The sequence below is a fragment of the Corvus cornix genome, chromosome 4 (genome assembly GCF_000738735.6).
Source record: "Corvus cornix cornix isolate S_Up_H32 chromosome 4, ASM73873v5, whole genome shotgun sequence".
Lineage (NCBI taxonomy): Eukaryota > Metazoa > Chordata > Aves > Passeriformes > Corvidae > Corvus > Corvus cornix.
In genome coordinates, this window is record NC_046334.1 from 57,778,856 (window position 1) to 57,798,872 (window position 20,017).

The window sequence follows — 20,017 nt, forward strand, 5'->3', positions numbered from 1 at the left end:
ACTCAAGTGATTGTGGAAGAACTCATTTAGAGAAGGAGAATCCTAAGAACAGTTAGCACCTGAAACCAGTACCCTCCAAAGAGCATCTGTGATATTTTGATATAATATTTCTTCAAGGACCTAGAGAGTGATCCAGCTACAACTAATTTTGTAGGTTCTGACAAAACATTGTGCAAAGAAATATGATAACATCTCACAGTGGTTGTCATTGCACTAGTAGAAAACAAGCTGCTTGATTCAGATCCATATATTCTGGACTGAGCTTGACATAAGGTTCCCCTAGTCTAAGAAGACATTGGCACTGCATCTTTTCTGATTTTCCGTCTCACTTTCAGATGACAGCTCCTCTGGCAGTTAACACATTCCCAGAAATGGGACCATGTAGTTTCTTGGCTTTGTCAAGGCTATTGCTGCCTTCTCAGGCTCTTTAGTACTCTGAACACAAACCTTTTAGAAAAGCTCTGAAATTGTAGATGCTCTGGATTTATGGAAATCTGGGGGAACACATTGTAATTAAAAAAAATTTAGTGTTCTGAACGACCATTGTATATTTTAGTTAGAAATGCACACCTGTAACAAAACAGACAAACGCTGGTATATCCACAGTATATTTTATTGTTAAGACATGAGGATTTAGATCTTTGAAAATAGGTCTGAGCTGCTCAATAGGTGCATTTCTGTGAGCTTTTTAAGTTATTTCAGTCTCCTCTGCAGCAATTTTGTGAATACTTATCCATGTTATGCAAAACTGTTTTCTTTCTTAAAATAGTATTGTGTGTTTGAGCTTTCTCACAGATTTCATATTCTCTGTGGTTTTAAAAATTTTTTATCAACAGTGCTAGGTTTTTTAGGCTATAGGTATGCAGCATGTCTCTAGATCCTATTCCTTAGCTGGGGAGGAAGGAAACTGCTTTTTCAAGGGGTTTTTTGTCAGGAGATGCCTTCACCCGGAAGGTAGTGAGGGTAAAAATCTACATCAGCAGTCCAAGGTGTTACTTAATTGGCTCTCTGACTAAAGTAAAAATGAAAAATCAGAAAGACCATCAGTAATTTTTTTCACAATGTAGCTTGTTGGCTGGCAGGAATACAGCAAGAAAGTCTAGAGTTTCCAAGCAAATTCACAAGTTTTCTGTAAGCAAGTTTTCTGAATTGTCACTTTTTTATACTTCTTTATGTCCTACAACTTTACACAGAGAAATTTTGAATGCATTAGAAAGTAGGAAAGGCTGAATACCACTTCTGGAAAACTAAGAAATGGTAAGTGAATCAGTTTTACTGATTTAACAGGTCCACAGAGTCTGAAGTGTTCAGACTAGTTCATAGGAGGCTACTGCTGTAATGAAAAGATGTTTAAAATTTCATTAAATGTTTATGGACCCAGAGGTGAGGCCCCAGTAGATTATCATATACGACATAAAGATATACATTGAAAAAAATTACCTGTTACGAGCTTTCAACTGGATCATACCAGGTCTCAGCTACAAGGATGACCTTAGTGGGTGATTCCCTGACATATGTAGTTCACACTTGGCCTTGCTTACTTTGTTTAAATTTAGATTTATACATTTTTCATGTTAAGCACTAGGGTAGCTAGTAAATAGACATTTTTAGTAAATAATTGCTCATGTTGTTACTAGTTGGCTGACAGCAAATGAAATCCTACAAGGATTTTTATATATTCTAGTGGTAGTGATACAGCTAAGTGGCCACTTGGTAGGTGAGAGCTTTGTTTGTCTAGGGTTTTAGCATAATCATTAAATCACAGCTTTCTCTAATTGCTTCAGCTGCAGCCAAACTCAGTTGGATGGAATTCTGAAGCAAATGGAATTCTGTCACATTCAATATCAGTGTTTGCTTTATTAAATAGCATTTCTCTGGGGACCTGCATAGACTTTTGGAGTTTTTAATTTGTTACAGTATGTAATGGCTGAGTTCTGTAAAGGAATTGTTCACCAAGCTGCATTCTTATTATTACTGTGGATGCCTTTTTACTTTAAATGAGGTTGACAAGATAAGAGATGCCATTTAGAAGAAAGCTTTACTTACTTTGCTCAGTGAAGACCGAGTTTTGAAAGGGAGCACTTCTTGGCATGCATAAATTCTCCCATTTCTTTTGAAGTGAAAATTTAAAGTTAATAATTAAAACAAACACACAAACCCAGTCTGTTATCACAACCTCTGTGCTTCATTCTCTCTCTATTTCTTTCAGTGCCTTTCAGTACAGTATATCCTTTGATTTAGCAACTGTAACAGCCTTGTCAGTGATCTGTTACACTGTTCTACAATATTATAGCAGCAATAACAGTAAAAGTTTTGGTTCTAAGTAGTTTTTTTTCATGGCAAGCTGGTGATTCAGACATCTCCATTTGAATCAGATTTTTAATTTGTAAATGCAAATGTTGGTTTAAAAAGTGTACTACCCTGTGCTTCTCACCATCAAAACTTGCAAACCATTGTGTATAATGAGAATATGCAAGTGTCTGGAGCCCAACCCATCCTCACTTCGTCAAAGCAACCTGAACTCCTGATGACTGTTCCTTCGTTAATCAGTCTTGGCTGTGCATGCCCAGTAGTGAGCGTTATGTGCTTGAGAAGGGGAGTGCTACACCACAGAAACGGAGCCCTTGAGTGATCTGATGGTCACAGGATAACACATGAGAAATGTCAGTATTTGATATGTGTTGTCTTGACCAAGGATTTCCTTATATTTCGGATAATTCAGATACCTAGGATGTAGAAAGACACATACGAGCAATTCTGTCCCTAGCTTAATTGAATTTTGTACAGGAATTTTGTGTCCAAATACAGTATGAGAAAAAATACAGGGCTTAAAGGCCTTTATTTGCAACTGTGGCTAGCCAGGGAGTAAAGTTAGGAAGCCAGGGAAATAATCACATCTTCTTCATTTAAAGCATTTCATACTGGCAGAAATCTTTAACCAGTTCTCCAACTTCTGTCTGCCACTTGGAGCTTTTTATATGAAGCAGCAGGAACCTGGCAGCCTGGAGATCTTTGAGCGTTGCGAGCAAAAAACTTGAACATCATTTATAGGTTTTCCTGCCAAGACTGTAAAAATCTAGACAAAGTAGATACAGTTGTTTCACCCAGCTTTTCACGTATTTTTGTCCTTCACTAAGCTCTCAAAGCCTCAACCAGCTTTCTTCCTGACTTTTAAATTCTTGGTAGATAGAATATATAGAATAGGATTTATCTTACCTACCTTTATCCCTATAAAAGTTACATGGCTAGACTGAACCATTCTCTAGGCTCCCTCTACAGACAGTGAAGAGACAGATACCTCCAGGAGGCTTTTTATCTCACTTGAATTTAGACAACTGTCTTGGAGTGAAATGAATCCCAGCCCTGTTGTCACCCTCTAGCTTTGATTCAGCAAATGTAACAAGTTCCATTTCCATGCTGGGATTTGGAGCCTTGCATAGAATATTCCAACATCTGATTTCCACTTAATTTAATGGAAAATGAATGTGTAAGTCTTTTAATTAGCTTTGAAAATTTCTGCCTTAATGTTTGATTAAGTTTGAATGCATATGTGTTTGCATATTTAAAATTATAAGCAATAAATATAGCTGTATTATTTTCAAAAACCTGAGCATCTGACAACTGCAGCTAATTAGTGGTTCAAATGGCCACTGCAGTTGATACTATGCTGTAGTGTTGAAAACTGGAACAAGTAAGTAGAGTCTAAAATATAGACTCAATAACTTAATACCTCAGCACTATCTTTTTTCTTATCTTTCTCTTAAGTAGAATTTAGATTCTGAAACACATTTAACAGGGATAATATTTGTGGATGGAGTGACATCACCAGCTGACAAAAATGACTGTGATTACTAGTCCTAATAAATACAGAATGAATACAGGAATTCATTTGGAGTGTAGTTTTGCTATACTAAAGAAGTAATCTTTTAAATGATCATGAGAGTGGAGCTTCTGATATGAGTTGAATAAAAAATGTGAATGAGCTTTTAAGGAACATAATTTGCAGGTGACTATATCTCTCTCATGAAATTACTTGTTAATTACCCCAGTGGTTTTTTGCTTAAAGAATACACACTGTTTATGTAGCAAAGATATAGAGGGGGTTTTTTATTGCCAGTACATAACAAAGAATTATATTTGTGCTTTACCATTGCTTCTTGCCAAAATTTCTGTAAGGTGCCATAATGTTTACTTCTCTGTACTGTCTGGAATTATATACTGCTTTTACAATTTCTTTGGTTGATACCTGGACACCCAAAACCACAGTTATATTATTAAACAATGAAATGCAGCCATATATCATTTAAAGTATATGTAATTTAAAGTGCAGGTATGGTTGTAAATTTTAAGGAAAGGGGGTGGTTTCTTCAACACTTCTTTCTTAATTGTGTTCTCTTTTTCTGACTAGTTGTTGCTAAATTAAACTTTTGTGCATGAGATTACCTGTCCTCCATAGGAGACAGGATATACAATATACTTGATCTTTTCCACTTCCTGTACCTTCCCAAGAAATAACAGCTCTTTGTTTAGAGATGCCCATAATTTTTATATGCTCTTACCTGGTTGCAAAGCTTAATAGGAAATCATAATCTTGTGCTTATTAGACTTGCAGACTAGCAAAAGCTTAGGTGGACCCCAGCTCCGCAAAACACTTAAGCATATCTTTAATTTTAAAAGTCTCTTGCTGACTCTTAGCAAGAGTTTTCTCAAAGTCCTGTAGTTGTGCTAGAGTTGTGCATAATGGTCTGGGTTGGAAGGGACCTTAAAGATCATCTGCTTCCAAATCCCTTGTCACAGGCAGGGGCACCTTTCACTAGACCACATTGGTTAGAGCACCAGCCAACCTGGCCTTAAACACTTCCAGGGATGGGGCATCCACAGTTTCTCTGGGCAACCTATTCCAGTGCCTCATTACCCCAAAGTGGAGAATTTCTTCCTAATAGCTAATCTAAACCTACTGTCTCTCAGTTGAGAGCCATTCCCCCTTGTCCTGTCACTACATGCCCTTGTAAATAATCCCTCTCAAGCCTTCTTTGTGTGTATAGAGATATATATCTCCTCACTATATGTCTTTTCAATCCATATAATCTTCTTTTATGATAAAATCAACTCTTTGTAGCTGCATTACCTAGCCCTTTCACTATTTGATACTTCTGCAAGAATCTGGAATGTAACTGGAAGGATGGTTTGTCTTACCTGTGTTTTCCTTTCCTACCTGGATCACTAGATTTGCACAAGAATAAGGCACACTACATAGCAGGACAAGCTTTTAAACTCAGCTGAAGAGCCATTTATGACCTCTCAAAGTAAAGTTTGTTAGATCATAGTTCAGATTTTAGTTTTTCAGTATCAGAGACCTCTGAACGTCCCAGCTTTGTACTTGTCTCTGATACACATGGTGCTTTTGCGAGACTTCAGTGATCAAAGAGGTGGGGAGAGTCCAGTGTGGAATGGAGGTGTCAAGGACTGTCTTCATCATGTTCCAGTGTAGTATTTAGATGCTGTCAGTAATAATTTTATTTTCACTGTAATAAATGATAAAGGAATTAGCGTTCACTGAATTTTAGAGCCTTGGGAGTTGGTACAGTTGGGTAGATAGACCTAGAGAGACTCATTTACTAATATTGCTGGGAATATGACTTTTTTTCTGTGCCCTAGTGACACATAATATTTGATGCTCTATATTCACTCATGGCAATACTAGTTATTGTCTTTTCATTCGGATAGATGGCATAGCAGCTTCCATTTACTCATATAGGTGGAAGTAAACAAGGTAAAAAAGAAACCAGGTCAAAATGTCAGAATAAAATAAGAACATTTGTATGGCTGACAGTAGTACAGTAGATAATAGACACAATATTCCATCTCTATAAACTATTCTCAAAGGCAGAGGCTGTGGGGTATTCTGTGGCAGAATAGAGAAATGTAACTGTGGTTCATTTTTGATAAACACAAAACTTAGGTCTGTGATTTGTCTGCAATGATCGTAGATTGAGAATACTACTAAGAAAATCTATTACTTTTTCCAGACAGCTAGAGACATTTTCATGCCTATTGAAAAAAGGGCTCAAATTTAAAACAATTTTGAATATGGATTTAGTATGCACTGTATATATATCAAGTACTAACAGATACTCTGCTGTGGGTGGAAGTGGATATTTCTGTTAAAAACTGCACAATCTAGTTGTTAGTGCCCATCTTTTTGTTCTCACAGCCAGAATATAGGTCTTATCCTTAGAGACCAAATACAATCTTATCCCATATATTTAAAAAGGACAAAAGAGCATCTTCTGCTGGTCAATGATGATACTGCTGAGAAATCTCAAGGATGATGCCATGTTGGCAGTAAGGAATTGGCAGTGGAGTGTGTCTTGAACCCAGCTTCACTGCTCTTTTTTCCCCTTTCTTTCTCTTATCCGTTCTTGTGCACAAGTTCCAGGAATGGAAATAATGAATTCAAATTAAAGAAGTCAGTGAAATGACACATTTCATAAGTTAACTCCTTCTGCTCTGTACTGCTTACAGAGGAGTATTAAACTGCAATCTCCTGTCTGCTGCAGGTGAATAGTCAAACATGCACAGAGTGGATATTTAAGAATTCATTTTTCTTTTGTCCACAAGCTCCAGTAAAATTTAAAGACTGACAAATAACAGGTTTTAGACCAGGCATTCTTCTCTGATTCTGTTATTAGACTGAACCAGGTATGTCTCTGTCTTACCCTTTCCTGACAAGTTAAAAATCTCTGTAATTTTAAGCACTACAGTTTTAAAAGGATATCCAAATTGTTATACATGTAGCACCTGTGTAGATGGAAAAATCAGGTGGCTTAGACGTTGTGGAATAACAGTTCTTTTATAGCTGTGTGTAGACTGGTCTTGCTATTTGCCAGCCTAGTGAGTGTTTCCCACAACTATTCTAACAAAAGGTATCTAATTTGGGCATATGTTAGTGGAAGAGGTCAACCATCCTTCTGAACACAAGAAAAATATTTGTTGTCCTTATTTCAGTGTCAACATGTTTCAGTTAATCTGAACCCCTGGTAAATTTCCCAGTGTGGACTTGCTATTTGTGACATATATCTGCAAAGCTGAATTGTATGGCCAGTGTCATTACAGCACAGTGTTTTTGCTGTAATGATGCTGATTCTCATATGCCTGGGTTCAGAGTACAACAAGAAAATGGCATAAATCAATTTGTGTATTTTGCAAAGCCTCTCTCCTTTTCTTCTTCTTTTTTTTTGTTTCTCCTATTTGTATCTGAAGTCAAATAATTAATGTTTGATTTTCTGTTGCCTGATAGTGTAATGATTTATAGGCAATAAAAATAGGATCCTTGATATATGAGGCATTTCCAGTAAATGTGTAAGAGTAACTCCCTATTATGAGCTCTTCCCTGACATTCCACTGGATTTTTAAACCTATTCCAGATTTACGTGAGAAACAGAGATGTTGCCCCCATTTTGTACCCCAGTCATTCTCTCTGAGGAGGTATTGCTATGGGAATCTGTTGCATGACTATATTTTGCCTTTTCAGTAAAACAGAACTTTGTGTTGTTTCTTTACTGTACAATTGAAGATAAGTTCGTAAGTGGAATGTAAACAATAATTTAATTAATTATTAAGTGAGCTGAAGAGACTGATATGTTTTGGGCATTGAGCGGAGTTTTGGCAAGAAGTTGCAAGTGTATAATGGAACAGACAACTACTTATGACCAAAGCCAAGTTTTAAAACCTTTCAGCCAGTTTTACTACACATTGTTTGAGATATGGAATCCAGCCACACTAGTAAGTGAAGTAAAAGAAAGCAACACCATTAAAACTGTGAATATGTGTGAAATAACAAATGGAAGGAATAGAGTCGGTCATTGCTGGCAGGGAAAGAGAGATTCTGTAAAATACCACTGGGTGCAAGATTAAAGGTATATTTAATTCTGTGTAAAATATGTTTTGTGTTTGAAATTAAAATAAATGAGATAGAATAACAAATGGAAAAGCAATGGAAGTGGTTCTTAAAAACTAGCCCGGAGTAACCAGATTGGTCCTCTTTTTCAGGTACTTTTACTAGCTGTGGGGTACCACATATTCCTAGAAAAGATACTGAGAATGTAAGAAAAGTGTGCATCTTCTTGTATAACAGACAGCCACTTGAGTATATGGGTTTCCCACCTACATACACATGAGCTTCCACTCTTCCACTCTGTTCATACTGTTTCCAGGAAAACCAATCTAGGACTCATAGCATCTGTAGTCCATACTGAATGTATACAAATAGCAAAAAACCCAATGCCAGATTATAAAACTGCTTTGCAGAGCCAGATCTACAGATGAGTATTCAAATTTCCAAATGTATAAAATTAGGATATATAGATCCCTATTAATTTGTTACTCACATGAAATTTGTATTGGAATCTTAAATATGTAAGGTAGAGACAAGATGCGTCTAATTTAAAAGTAATGGGGAAAATTATTGGTTTCTTGTAGTTGGACATCTTATTTTTCATGTTCTGCCCACATGCTTTGAGTATAAACTTTAATGTCAGATTTTTTTTGAAACTTGTGAGTTTTGTAATTTGTAATGGCTGTGCAGTTTTTACAGGTGTATTTAATGGTAAAATCTTATCTTGAACTGCATTTTGAAAGCTCAAGTGTAGTTTAATTTCCTGGGAACAGGAGATGGGAAGGAATGCCATTCTTTCCTTAGGGAGACAGCAGCTCCTTGTGCAACATTAACTTAAAAGAATATGAGACACATATATGTTGCCAACAGGAATGTAGATGTATAGAGTTCTGAAAATAGTAAGTGTCAATAGGGAAGGGTTGCTGGTGCCAGAAGTAAAATGTAGCTCCCAAGCACACTCTCTCTTTTCATTTTTGCCTTGTCCAGTGCCAAGATTGATGGTTAAAATGCAGTTTTTCTCTAAAAAGTGATTATTAAAAAAAAAGTCTGACTTCAGAACAGATGTGTTTCCTGTGTGCATTCAGAATCGTATTTATTTGTTTCCATAACTCTGTTTAAATATACTATTTACACCTGTTACACATATGCAGCCAAAAGCTATGTGAGGAAGAAACCAAAAGCTGGCTTCTCACTGGGCATGAGCTGTGGAGCTGCTGTACAGGGGCAGCTCTGCCAGAGGCCCATAGGCAGCAGGATCTCTATATGCACTCTTCTTGGGAACACAGCAGTCCTGCTCTGCAGCTCTTTCCCCTCTGCAAAACACTAGCCTAAAATTCTGTAACAGGGCATTAAACCACTTAACCTGCAATGGCAGCAAACTGAACCAATCATTACTTCTTCTTTCCTTGTTAGCCACCAAGGACAAGTGTTCACTCTTCTTTATAGCAAACTTTTCATATAGTTGAGGTCTGTCATCATGTTCCCCATGAGCTTCTTCTGTCTTATACAAAACACAGTTAGATCCTTCTGCCTTTCTTCTTTTTGAGTCTTTTAGGGTTGGTTGGTTTGTATGTGTCTTTAAACTTATTCATTCCTGTGGTTTTCAGCTAAATCCTTTAAGAGTGTGTGGCCCAGGCTTTGCCACAGTACTCCAGAAGTGGACAGACTATTGCAGTTGAAGTCTTTCCAGAGATGTGTTTGCTGGAGTGGAAGGTTATTGTATCTAAGACATTTCCTTTCTTTCCAAGAGCAATTGATTGCTGACATATTTGCTTTATAATCTGGATCATTTTCTACAGTACTGTTTAGCCAGTTATACCCCATTTTGTTTTTGTGCTTTTGTCCCTTCACTTTATTGAGTTTCATCTTCATTTCAGATAATTTATCCAATCTACCAAAATCATTCTGAATTCCAGTTCTGTCCTACAAGGTATCTGCATCCTTTCAAGTGTGATTTCATGTACTGACTTTTTATGTCAGTCCACTCTGCCTTCCAAGTCATTGAACAAAAATAAAGGAATTTGAAGAAACTGCCATAGTCTCAGTTGGCCTCGTATTCCAGTTGCAAGATCTATCACAGGCAAGTGGAAAAGCCTCATTTAGCTTGCAGACTCTTAATCATGTAAGTGTGTAAGGTGTAAAGAACCCAGTTTGACTCTCAGATCATACAGTGAACATACAGGACTGTTAGATGGAGGGGGAAAAAGAACATCATTGTACTTAAATCTGATTACCTTTGCCAAAGAAATCAGAGTCAGGAAAAAATATTGAAACCGTAGGATTCCATTTACTTGGAGACCCTATTCAGAGTTGAGCCATGCTTCAAATTACAATTAATACCAGGGGTGGAGGGGATCAGAGGGAACAATGACGGTTGTGGAAGAAGACGTTTTGCTGCTTGGGTACCTGGCCACAGCACCATGGCATCTTCACTTCTGACCCAACTTGCTGGCTGTCTCTGCCCTCTTCTCTCCTGTGACCTAATCCTTAAGCTTATTTTAATACAAAATATTTTTAAAGAATTAATATTTTTTTGTTATGTTTAGGCCATTATTTCAATGTTTGAGCATGTGAGTGCACTATGTGAAAGGGAGGTTGCCATGGTAATTTCTCATTATTGTTGAATAGAAAAATAATTACTCTGGCAAAATCCCCCGTAACCTGTCAAAGCATAAGTTAAAGATGCCTGAGGGCAGCCTTGCTTTCACCATCCCCTTTTTGCAAAAAAAAAAAAAAAAAAGAAAAAAAAATTCTTTTTTTTTAATAACTGGTTCCTATTTCAGTTTGGCTGGGGACACCTCATTTGGTTTTGTTCACATTTGGCTTTGAGAGTAGGTGGACCCACCTGTGACAAGGGTGGGACAGAAAATTAAACAGCAGAGCATATCCAAGCTTGTCAGGATTTATATACTCTTTTTTAAGGCTGGGTTTTCTTTCTGGGGGTGGGGTGTTGCATTTTATGTTTTTCCTTCTTCCTCACCTAAAATATGCAAAAGCTTACGATAAAGATGTTGGATGGTGTTCAAAATGTGAAAGAGTCTGGATATTTCATCTAACCAGGGAGGGAATCCGCAGTAATTCCATTTCCACATTTTCCTTGCTTTCAACACTTCTTGGAAGCCGGCGTGAGTGCAAATATGTGTGGTTTTGAGGTGAGGCCCTGCACTTTCCCTGCTCTTCTCCGTCTTTCCTGTGTGCAGTTGCATCCTGGCTCTGCAATGCTCTCCTTTTTGTTCCCATGTCATTGGATGCTGCATGAGTAGCTCCAGTGATACTCAACTACTGCATTAACAAGAGCTGCAAATGTGATCTGTGGCATTGCTGAAATCTTTCCCTCCGCTCTTCCTTCCCTATGAAAAGTATGTCCAAAAGGTTAAATGGTACTGCAGCCTCTCTTTTGCCAAATGACAGAGTGGTAGCTCAGAGGTACTTGTTGGACAATACACTCTTGTATGGGCTTGTAATGCAACCCCCAGGCTGTGCTGAGTGCAGGGTCCCATGCAGAGGTGTGCTGAATACCTGTGCATATGTTTCATTCTTACCACTGTGTATTTCATGCTTACTGTTGTGGCTGCTTGGCTACTCAACACAGCAGTGTTTGCACGTGGGAACACTCATCAGGTTTACCCCAGGAAAGCACAACAACTCTGTGACAGCAGATTTCTGAGATGTGGAGACAGCTTTGATACCTCTTTGTGTGACTGAATGGCAGGGGTGTATGGTCCTGTCGCTGCCAGGTGGGATGAGCCTTGGCAGGGAAAGTGTATTACAGGCTCTGACTCAGACAAGAAGTCTCTCTAGGGTCTCTGGTAGGAACCAGATTGTTCAAACCTGTCCTTACCATTTCTCCATTGGATGCTTGACAAAAATCAAAGTGAAATTGAGAAGCAGAAAGTATACCTTGCTCAACATTTTGGAGTGAAATCCAAAAGTAACATCATCACAGCAGCAGAACTAAAATCTCCAGTATGCTCTGCATGTGCACATAATGACTATGATAGATGCATATTTTCTTTTAAGTTGGCACTTTATTTCAAGATTTTTTTTCCTGTGAAGTGAACAAATGTTTTCTGGCTTAGATCTATATTGCTCAGGCATTAAGAGGTGCTCAGGCCTCACTGTGCTGAGCGAACCAGGCCTTGCACACTGTAAGGAAGGTGCTGTAAGTGGGACAGAGTGGTTCTGCAGAGTGCAGCTGGGGCATCTTCAGAAGGGTATTTCCAGCTCCGTTGCTGACCCTGTGTGCTACAAGTGATTTAAGTCTCGGGGCCTCAAAGGAGCAGAAGAGACTGTACCAAAAATTTCTAATCCAGCTATTAAATATATCCATAGCTTTTGAATGAAACATTTAGTGGGTTTTGTGTTGCCCAGTTTCTGTGAAAACCCTGGCAAGGTGAACCACTTGCTCAGGTGCTAGACACTGAGGTTTGGGTGCCTGTTGTTGATCATCCAGGTATGAAAAGGCCTGGTTCAATTGTTAAAGTCAAGAAACTACCTGTAGTGCTGTGTTGGTATATGTTTTACATTGTTCACTGTTTTAATAATTGCCATTTTCCAGATGTGTCTTACTCTAAGTATACACAAGTCATCTTAACATATTTTTTTCACTTCTTGTATCACACTTGAAAGTAAAGATTTCTCACAATTATATTTAAGTAACTAGCTGGTATTTAATCAATTTGCAGTAGCATTGTATTTATATTAAATGCATTGGAGTGGAATGGCCATTATATTTAGTTTCTAAATAACTTTCTTGTCATCTCATGCTGATGATGAGCTTATGTAGCATTATAGAATTAAGTACTGAGGAAATTTTCATTACTAGGACCAAGCATTTGAGACATACAGCCCAGAAAAGGAGGGAAAAGTCGTAATTGCTTTATTTGCAACTGATTTATAAAACCACATCTAACATTTTGAAAAAAAAACCTTTATGGAAAAGAAAGTTTTTACATATTTGGTATGCTTGATAAAATGAAAGACAGTTTATTATACAGTAAATTAAACACTTCAGTTTTTTCCTAAATTAGAACTAGAACTTTATCTAGGAAAATTAGTTTGAAATATCATATAGACATCTGCACCCCAAAACCATAGGTGAAGAAGCCAAACTAGGTGTGATCCTGTTGAATTTCTTTTACAACAGATGAACATATTTTCATTTTGCCTCCTGTTAAGTGAATGATCTGTTGCTTCCTAGGATAGTGACAACCTCTGGTGGGATGCCTTTGCAACTGAATTTTTTGAAGATGATGCAACCTTAACACTTTCATTTTGTTTGGAAGATGGACCAAAGCGATACAGTAAGAAATGTATATTTTTTGTTCTAATGTTAAGTCTGAGTTTCTAAAAACAGTTTATCTGTACAAGACAGATGCAACCCCGGCAATGACAAAGTCACTTGTGTATATTCAGTGACTGTTAAGTTACATTAAAGAATTCCATTAATTGGGAATCCATTTTTTTATGGAATTCCTCTGAATTTTATTACATGAAAATAAATCATTTCCTAGTGGAATGAAGCAAATAATACAATCCTTGGATTTTTTTAAATTAATGTGTTTTATGGCTGTGCTTGCGCTCTTTGTTAATTTGTTTTCTGCAAAAATTCAAGTGTTGAGTCTTGTGGGCAAACTTGTTCACAGCATGGGAACTTTGTAGCAAGTACCAGGATTTTTGCTGGAAGGGCTTCCAAATTTAAAGAGGGATCAGAAAAACAACAAATTAAAAGCTATATCCTTGCTGATGTAGATAAGTATTATTCCATCAACTGTGTGGATCTCTGCTGCTTGCACACATTAAGGACCAGCCTTGGATGCTGTCTGAGCAGCAGTGGAAGTCTAGAATACTCTCAATCAAGCACTAGGTGAAAGCTTGAATAAAAGTGAAGCAGTGAATAAAAGTGATGGCACTGGTATCCATTGCCTGCATATGCTGAGCAGCAAAAAGGGATAACATTCATCGAACAAATTGTTTGAAGTGAATCATTCTCTTAGCTTTAGCACCAAGCAACAGAGAGAGAAGTAAACATTGAAAAAATGCATTGCCAATTGTTTGACTCCATTCAGAGTGACCCCTGCTTCATGGTGACAGATTGTGCTCTCTACTTAATGTTCTGAATCTTGCGAGGTTCTTCTCTTTCATGAGAGTGACTGATTGTCAGAGTATCACTCACATACTTCTAATTCCTATTATCAATTATCTCAGGTATTTATTTGACAAGTGTTACCTTCTTCTGGAGAAAAAATAACCACTTTGGATGTACATTCTGGGATTTGTGTTGACAGAATTACAGTTTCTTGCCTTTCAAAGCAAGTGATAACTCTGTAAAGGTCCTCAAATTACAGCCTATAGCACCATTGGTAACAGCTGATCTGTCCTGATTAGGTTGAGTCAACTTGTCAGATATCAATTTGCTAGTTGTGTTATCAGTCCAGAAGGCACAGATACATCAGCAAAAAAGCAATTAATGTCCAGTTAGATCAGAGGGAGTTGTGATTCTGGAAAACAGTACTGCATATGAAAGTATTTGTCAAAGTGTAAAATACTCCTGGTGTCACAAATGCTTGATAATGGTTGTGTTGTCTGTAACTGGGACAGGTTGGCATGGGGTAATACTGTGATTCTTAGCATTGTTGCTGAGAAGAATGATTGAAAGCCCAAGTTACTTTAGTCATATTTTTAAAAGTGACTAGTACACTGGATTTTTTCCTCTGGTTTTAATTCCTGATCTCTCCACAAACTGTTGTTGCTTTTGGTTTATTCTCAGCATCTGGAATTGAAGCTCTGCATTTAGGGCTCTTTGCTGTTCATTCCTATTTCCTTTTCTTTGTTAGTTACTATTTATGTAATTCTGAACTACATCATTAGTGTGAATCTTTTTCACATGAGTCGTATTCCAACTCAGTGAAACTCTGAAGAGCATGCTTGTGCTGTTCCAGTTTGAGACTTCCATTGTCCTTTGAGAAGGCTTTGAGAGCAGACTTGGGGCCTCTGTGCTGTCCAAATCCCTGCTTGGGGACACCTTTGGTGTTGCTTGTGGTGGGTGCAGAGTGGAAGCTGTATGTTAAGAGTAGCTCTCTCTTCCTAGCTGAGAAGTTTGTGTCCAAAACCATGTCCAGGAGTTGAAAGCAGAGCAGTTTGCTCCCCTTACAGGTCTCTTTTTTGCTTGCCCAAGCCATGCTCATGCTATTCCCTTATGGATGCTCTTGGCATCTCCCAAAAACTATGAGACCCAGTACCTCTATTCCAAGCTGGTGAAATTGCTGGCCAGGGGCTGTGGCTCTTGTTAGGTGAGCCAGTGTATGGCACGTGGTTGCAGCACCAAACATGGAGCTTTGAAAGTGATGAAACAGAAGTTTATTCATCTGTGCTGTCGCCAGCAAGACACCTGCCTCCTTGCCTACTGTGTATGCTCTTTAGGATGTAGAGGGCATTAAACACATTGGAACTGGCAGAAAGGAAAGAGAAAAGACAAATTGTTTGTTCTTCCAGGCACAGACAGTAGTGGAGGGAACCAAGATAAGGCCCAGGAAAAGAGAAATACCCATCCTTTGAGAAGTTGTTTGTAAAGTTGAAAGTGATGAAAGATGCCAACCTCTTGCCTTTGGTCTAGGATTCAGGTCAAAATTGCCTGTCTTTGTCTTGCTTCAGCCTGTGAGAGATTTGCTTACATCTCTGACATTGGTTGTGGTGGCCACCTTATTTTTTTTTTTCCTTTTGGCAATGGTTTCCTTTTCTGAGAACTAAAATATTCTCTTTTGGAACAAACAAATTAAAAAAACCCCTTGTGTGTGTCCATGTGTGGAAAGGACAAAAACTTTTTTGCTGTCCATGGCCTCATTTTTCTCTGGGTTATGGCAATTCCCAGTCCTGTTCCCTCCTTCTCAGGGGCTATCCAGAACTTGTGTTAAGCCATTAGAGACATGAAGAGGCATGGTGTTTTGCCCCAGGTTCCTTCTGCAAAGCTCCTCGAGAGTGTTGTGGGAGGCTGCTGGGAACTAATCTTGAGTGCAGTTCCCAAATTCCTTTGGGAGCTTTTTTCCTGTGCTTGCTTTAAACTTTTCCTTTCTATGAGTTTCCTGTCACAGCCTGTTTCCCAGCTGGCTCTCTCTGCCCTCTGCTCTTACCTGAACAGTCCAATCCCACAGCCAATGCAAATGTTCAGAGCAGGCCTGCAGTATTTGTGTAAGGGGTAGAAGATTTTTTTAAAAAATTCTTTTATTTGCCTTGCCTTTTGTTTTAACTTTTAAAATACAGTTTTGTCCAAGAGATTGTAAGTAAGGGTTGTAAACGCACTTTTTTTTTTTTTTTTTTTTAATCTCAGAAAACTAAGTTGCTTATTTAATTTCATGGCCTAAAACTGAAGCTTTATGAAAAACACAAAGTATTTTTAAATCTTTCATTCATTTTACCATGTTTTTCAGCACTCCTTTCTATACTGAGAAAAGCAGTTTTTCCCCCTTTGCTGTTCTCAGTATTTCTCCTTGACTGCCAGCTCTGAAATTCTTTCTTTTGTAGGAAAAAATAGATACTGTTCAAAATAGGGATTTCAAGTCACTGGGTTATGTTTACTTTGCTTCACATAAGGCAGCATTATGTGCTGATACTCGAGCTAGCTTTAAATGTACCTATATCTGCATGGCACAACATGTAAAGGTACTTACTTATGCCCTGGGAAGAGCAGAGGTTTGTTAGTTCCGGGATCCACCGGTGTTAATTAATTTGATTGCCAGGTTTGTTAGACCTAGACCAGTTATCTGTGCAAAATGATATTCTGCTTTGGATAGATGTGACTTGAAAGCCCAGCTTAACTTTTTCTTGCAGAGATTCTGTGCCAGACCAGAAGTAGCTGCTGTGCCCATCCTTGCAGCTCTTTTTGTCTCTCTTCAGTATTTGATTTCTGTAGATGCAAGAAATTTACCTTCTGCAATTCTTTCTCCCTGGCACAGCATTCCAGAAAGAAGATACTCTCTTCTTTCAAACAACCACTGAAAATATGTTTTTCTCCTACTTTCTTATACCCCTCAGCTATTCTTTTGGTCTGCTATTATCTATGAACCCTACTCACATTACTGAATTCTACATTGAAATTTTAATGAGAAATGCTGCAGAAAACAAAGATGTATTTTAAGTTAACAAAGGTGTAAATTATGCGTTTCTCCAGTCTGGCTTTTTGGCTGCCCTGAGATGGAGAGAAACCTCACACATTCCAATGCTTAAAGACAAGGAAAGATTCCCCAAACCAGAGATGCTACCTGTCTTACACTGCATTAAATTATAGTCAACAGAAACTAAGAAGTAAACACATTAAGTTCATTCTACAGTGAGAGCAAAAAGAAATTTGCTTTAATGTATTATGCCGTGATTTGTTTGGTCAAGAAATAAATAGGATTTAAACAAAACCAAAAAAAGAAAATATGCCTAATGGAGCAGAATTTTTGTTTCCTTGTTGTGGATAAAGCATTCATTTCCTGTTAAGAGGCTTCTATCCCTGTAAAAGAGTAAATACTAGACTCTGATCCATTGTTGCCCAGGTTCTTTGTTTCTCAGAGACAAAATATTTCCCGAACAGATAAGAGAAACAAGTTTGATTGACAGCTCTTAGCAGAGTCTCATCAGCTGCTGTGCTGACAGCCTGGTGATGCGCACTGTGCTGATGTGGTCGGGACTGACAGGTGATTGACAGCCCAAGACTGTGGAGACAGGAAAGATGAAGCATGCTCAGTAAGAATAATGTGCAGTGTTTATGCAGCACTGCAGAGAATAGGAGCTAGAAAGTTAACTCTTTCAGGGCAAAGTGCTACTGTAACACATAATGAATGCAGTTGCCACTGTACAGAAAATTAGAGCTTGTCTACGTTTCTCTTCTGTTCACTAAATGATTTCTCCCATGGAGGAGCTATATACTGTGAGGAAGCAAAAGCATGAGCTATCACATTTGTAGCTGTAAAAAAATTTCATGTGTGCTAGATATGATGGAGTCCTCAAAATGGATTTATTTAAGCTTATAGATGTAGAGTATATTGAGAATTTCAGGCACTTTTTATAGGCTTTCATCACCCAATTTTGTATGGCATTGCATAATGTTTCACAGTAGAAATTTCAAAAGGAACAATTTGAGCTCTTTGCTCTCCCTATCCCTAGGAAAATATAGTGATTTCAGTTTTATTGGTGCTCTGAATCTGTAGCTGATAATTGAATATGTACTTTGTGTTATAATTTCTACTGCAGTCTGTGTTTGGAACGCACAAGGTAACTATACCATGCTTTGCATTTTATGCTGGTTTTTTCCATTTTCTCTTCTTGGCTTATGAACCCTGTTTCAGTTTTCTTAATTTCTTGATTTTTTTGAAAGAATGATGGATAGATGGATGGATGGACAGATAGAGAGAGAGAGAGAGAGAGAGAGAGAGAGAGAGAGAGAGAGAGAGAAAGAGTTTTCTGGGCAATAGTTTCAGAATGAACTTTGGGCCAAGTGGGAAAATCATCAGCTTTGAAGTGCTTATCTAAGTTTTTCTGGGTGCTTTTAGAATATATTACATAAGTGTATTTTAGATTTTACTACAAATTATTTAATTAATACACAGCAAGGAAGCTGCAATCACATTCATTCTGTATTTGTCCCCATTTTTATAACCTGTGCAATGCAGATAACTTCATAGGCCTTTACTGAAAAATTTTACAAGGGTTAATGGTGGGAAGCTATATCTAGTGGATATTTCTTATAACAATAGTTTGGGAATAAACAGGGAAAGTTCATCACACATTACCCACTTGCATAATTATTTTCAAAAAGGTGGTTTGAGGGGCCAGCATGCTACGTTATCACCCCAGGTTTCTCTAAAACTGTCATCTAGTTTCTCTCATGTAACTCTTAAAGAGAAAATTAAATTTGCCAAGAGAAACAGATTGTTTTATTTCCAGGAACATCTTCTTTCTTTTTCCCTTTATTTTTTTTTCCCCAAGAAATCACGGTCATTAAACATGATTTGAGCATTCAGGTACAACACAGTAAATTGGCCTAGCTATGTGAGACAGATTATTCTGTGTGACTCCCTGGTATTCATCTTTATATACCACTATTCTAGTTCTGATTTTTTCGAAGTTTCTTGGCAATACTTTTGAGTTTAATTTCAGAATATAGGTAAAAATTTCATTAAAATCATATGTAAGAGGTCCAGAATTGCCTGAATCACCACTAGCCCCTCCACCCTCCAGCTAATGATTTCTAATTAAGAATTACTTCCTAAAATTGATGTTTTAAAGAGTTCTCAATCAATTTTACTTATGCTCTATGAAAATTGCCTATTAATAAACTTTAGTAAGAATATAAGTAAGCACTAGTAAGTTGAATGCTTTACAGGTGTCTAAGTGTATTATACCCATGCACTTATCTTTATCACCCAAACTTTTGTAAGCTCGTCAAAGAAATGAGATTTGTTTGACAAGACCTATTTTGCATAAACCCATGTTGACTGGCATTAATTACATCCCTTTCACTTCAATCTTTGTCAGTTAAATCCTATATAGTTTTTTTTTTTTACTATTTTGTCTGGATTGATATCAAGCAAGTGTATTATGTTATGTTGTTCCCTGACTCTATAGTGTCCCTTAAATATCAGCACAGCAGTAGTGGATTGTTAAAACTCCCTATGTAGTTCTTTTATTTTTTTAATTAGTATTTTATAAAACTAGATATAAATGTGAGAAAAACCCTTATAACTGCTGATTTCAAAACATTTACTTCTCACGGATACTATTTAAGATCCATTTTAGTTGCTGATGGACTAGGAAGCACTTTTCACTCAAGATCAACATCTTTCCAAAAGTAGAACAAAAAAGCTTATCATATATCGATGTTCAAAGCTTTTCTGTTCCCAAATTAAACTAAGGTTTGATAAATTTTAAGGCCTTATTTTCTCTACCTTTTACAGGTATGGATTTTTCACTGCCAACTTCAGCATCTCTTTCTAATATTTTATCTTTCATAATATGTTTTTACAGAATATTTCCCCCTTTTTATCTTTGTTTTTACTTAATATTGTCATCATAATTATCCGGACTTTTTTCTTCTAATTATTTCCTTCATTTTTCTACTAACTTCTTTTGCCAAAGTGA

The 20,017-nt window shown here is 37.4% G+C and overlaps 1 protein-coding gene across 11 annotated transcripts in view; it reads left to right on the forward strand.

The window, feature by feature from the left end:
- Positions 1-20,017, forward strand: part of LDB2 (LIM domain binding 2) — a 369,029-nt gene that overhangs the window by 214,913 nt on the left and 134,099 nt on the right. For all 11 annotated transcript variants that reach the window (XM_019287349.2, XM_010401863.3, XM_010401865.3 and 8 more), the window contains one exon: positions 13,098-13,200. In XM_019287349.2, the coding sequence (XP_019142894.2) occupies positions 13,098-13,200 (103 nt within the window). The remainder of the gene's footprint in view (positions 1-13,097; positions 13,201-20,017) is intronic.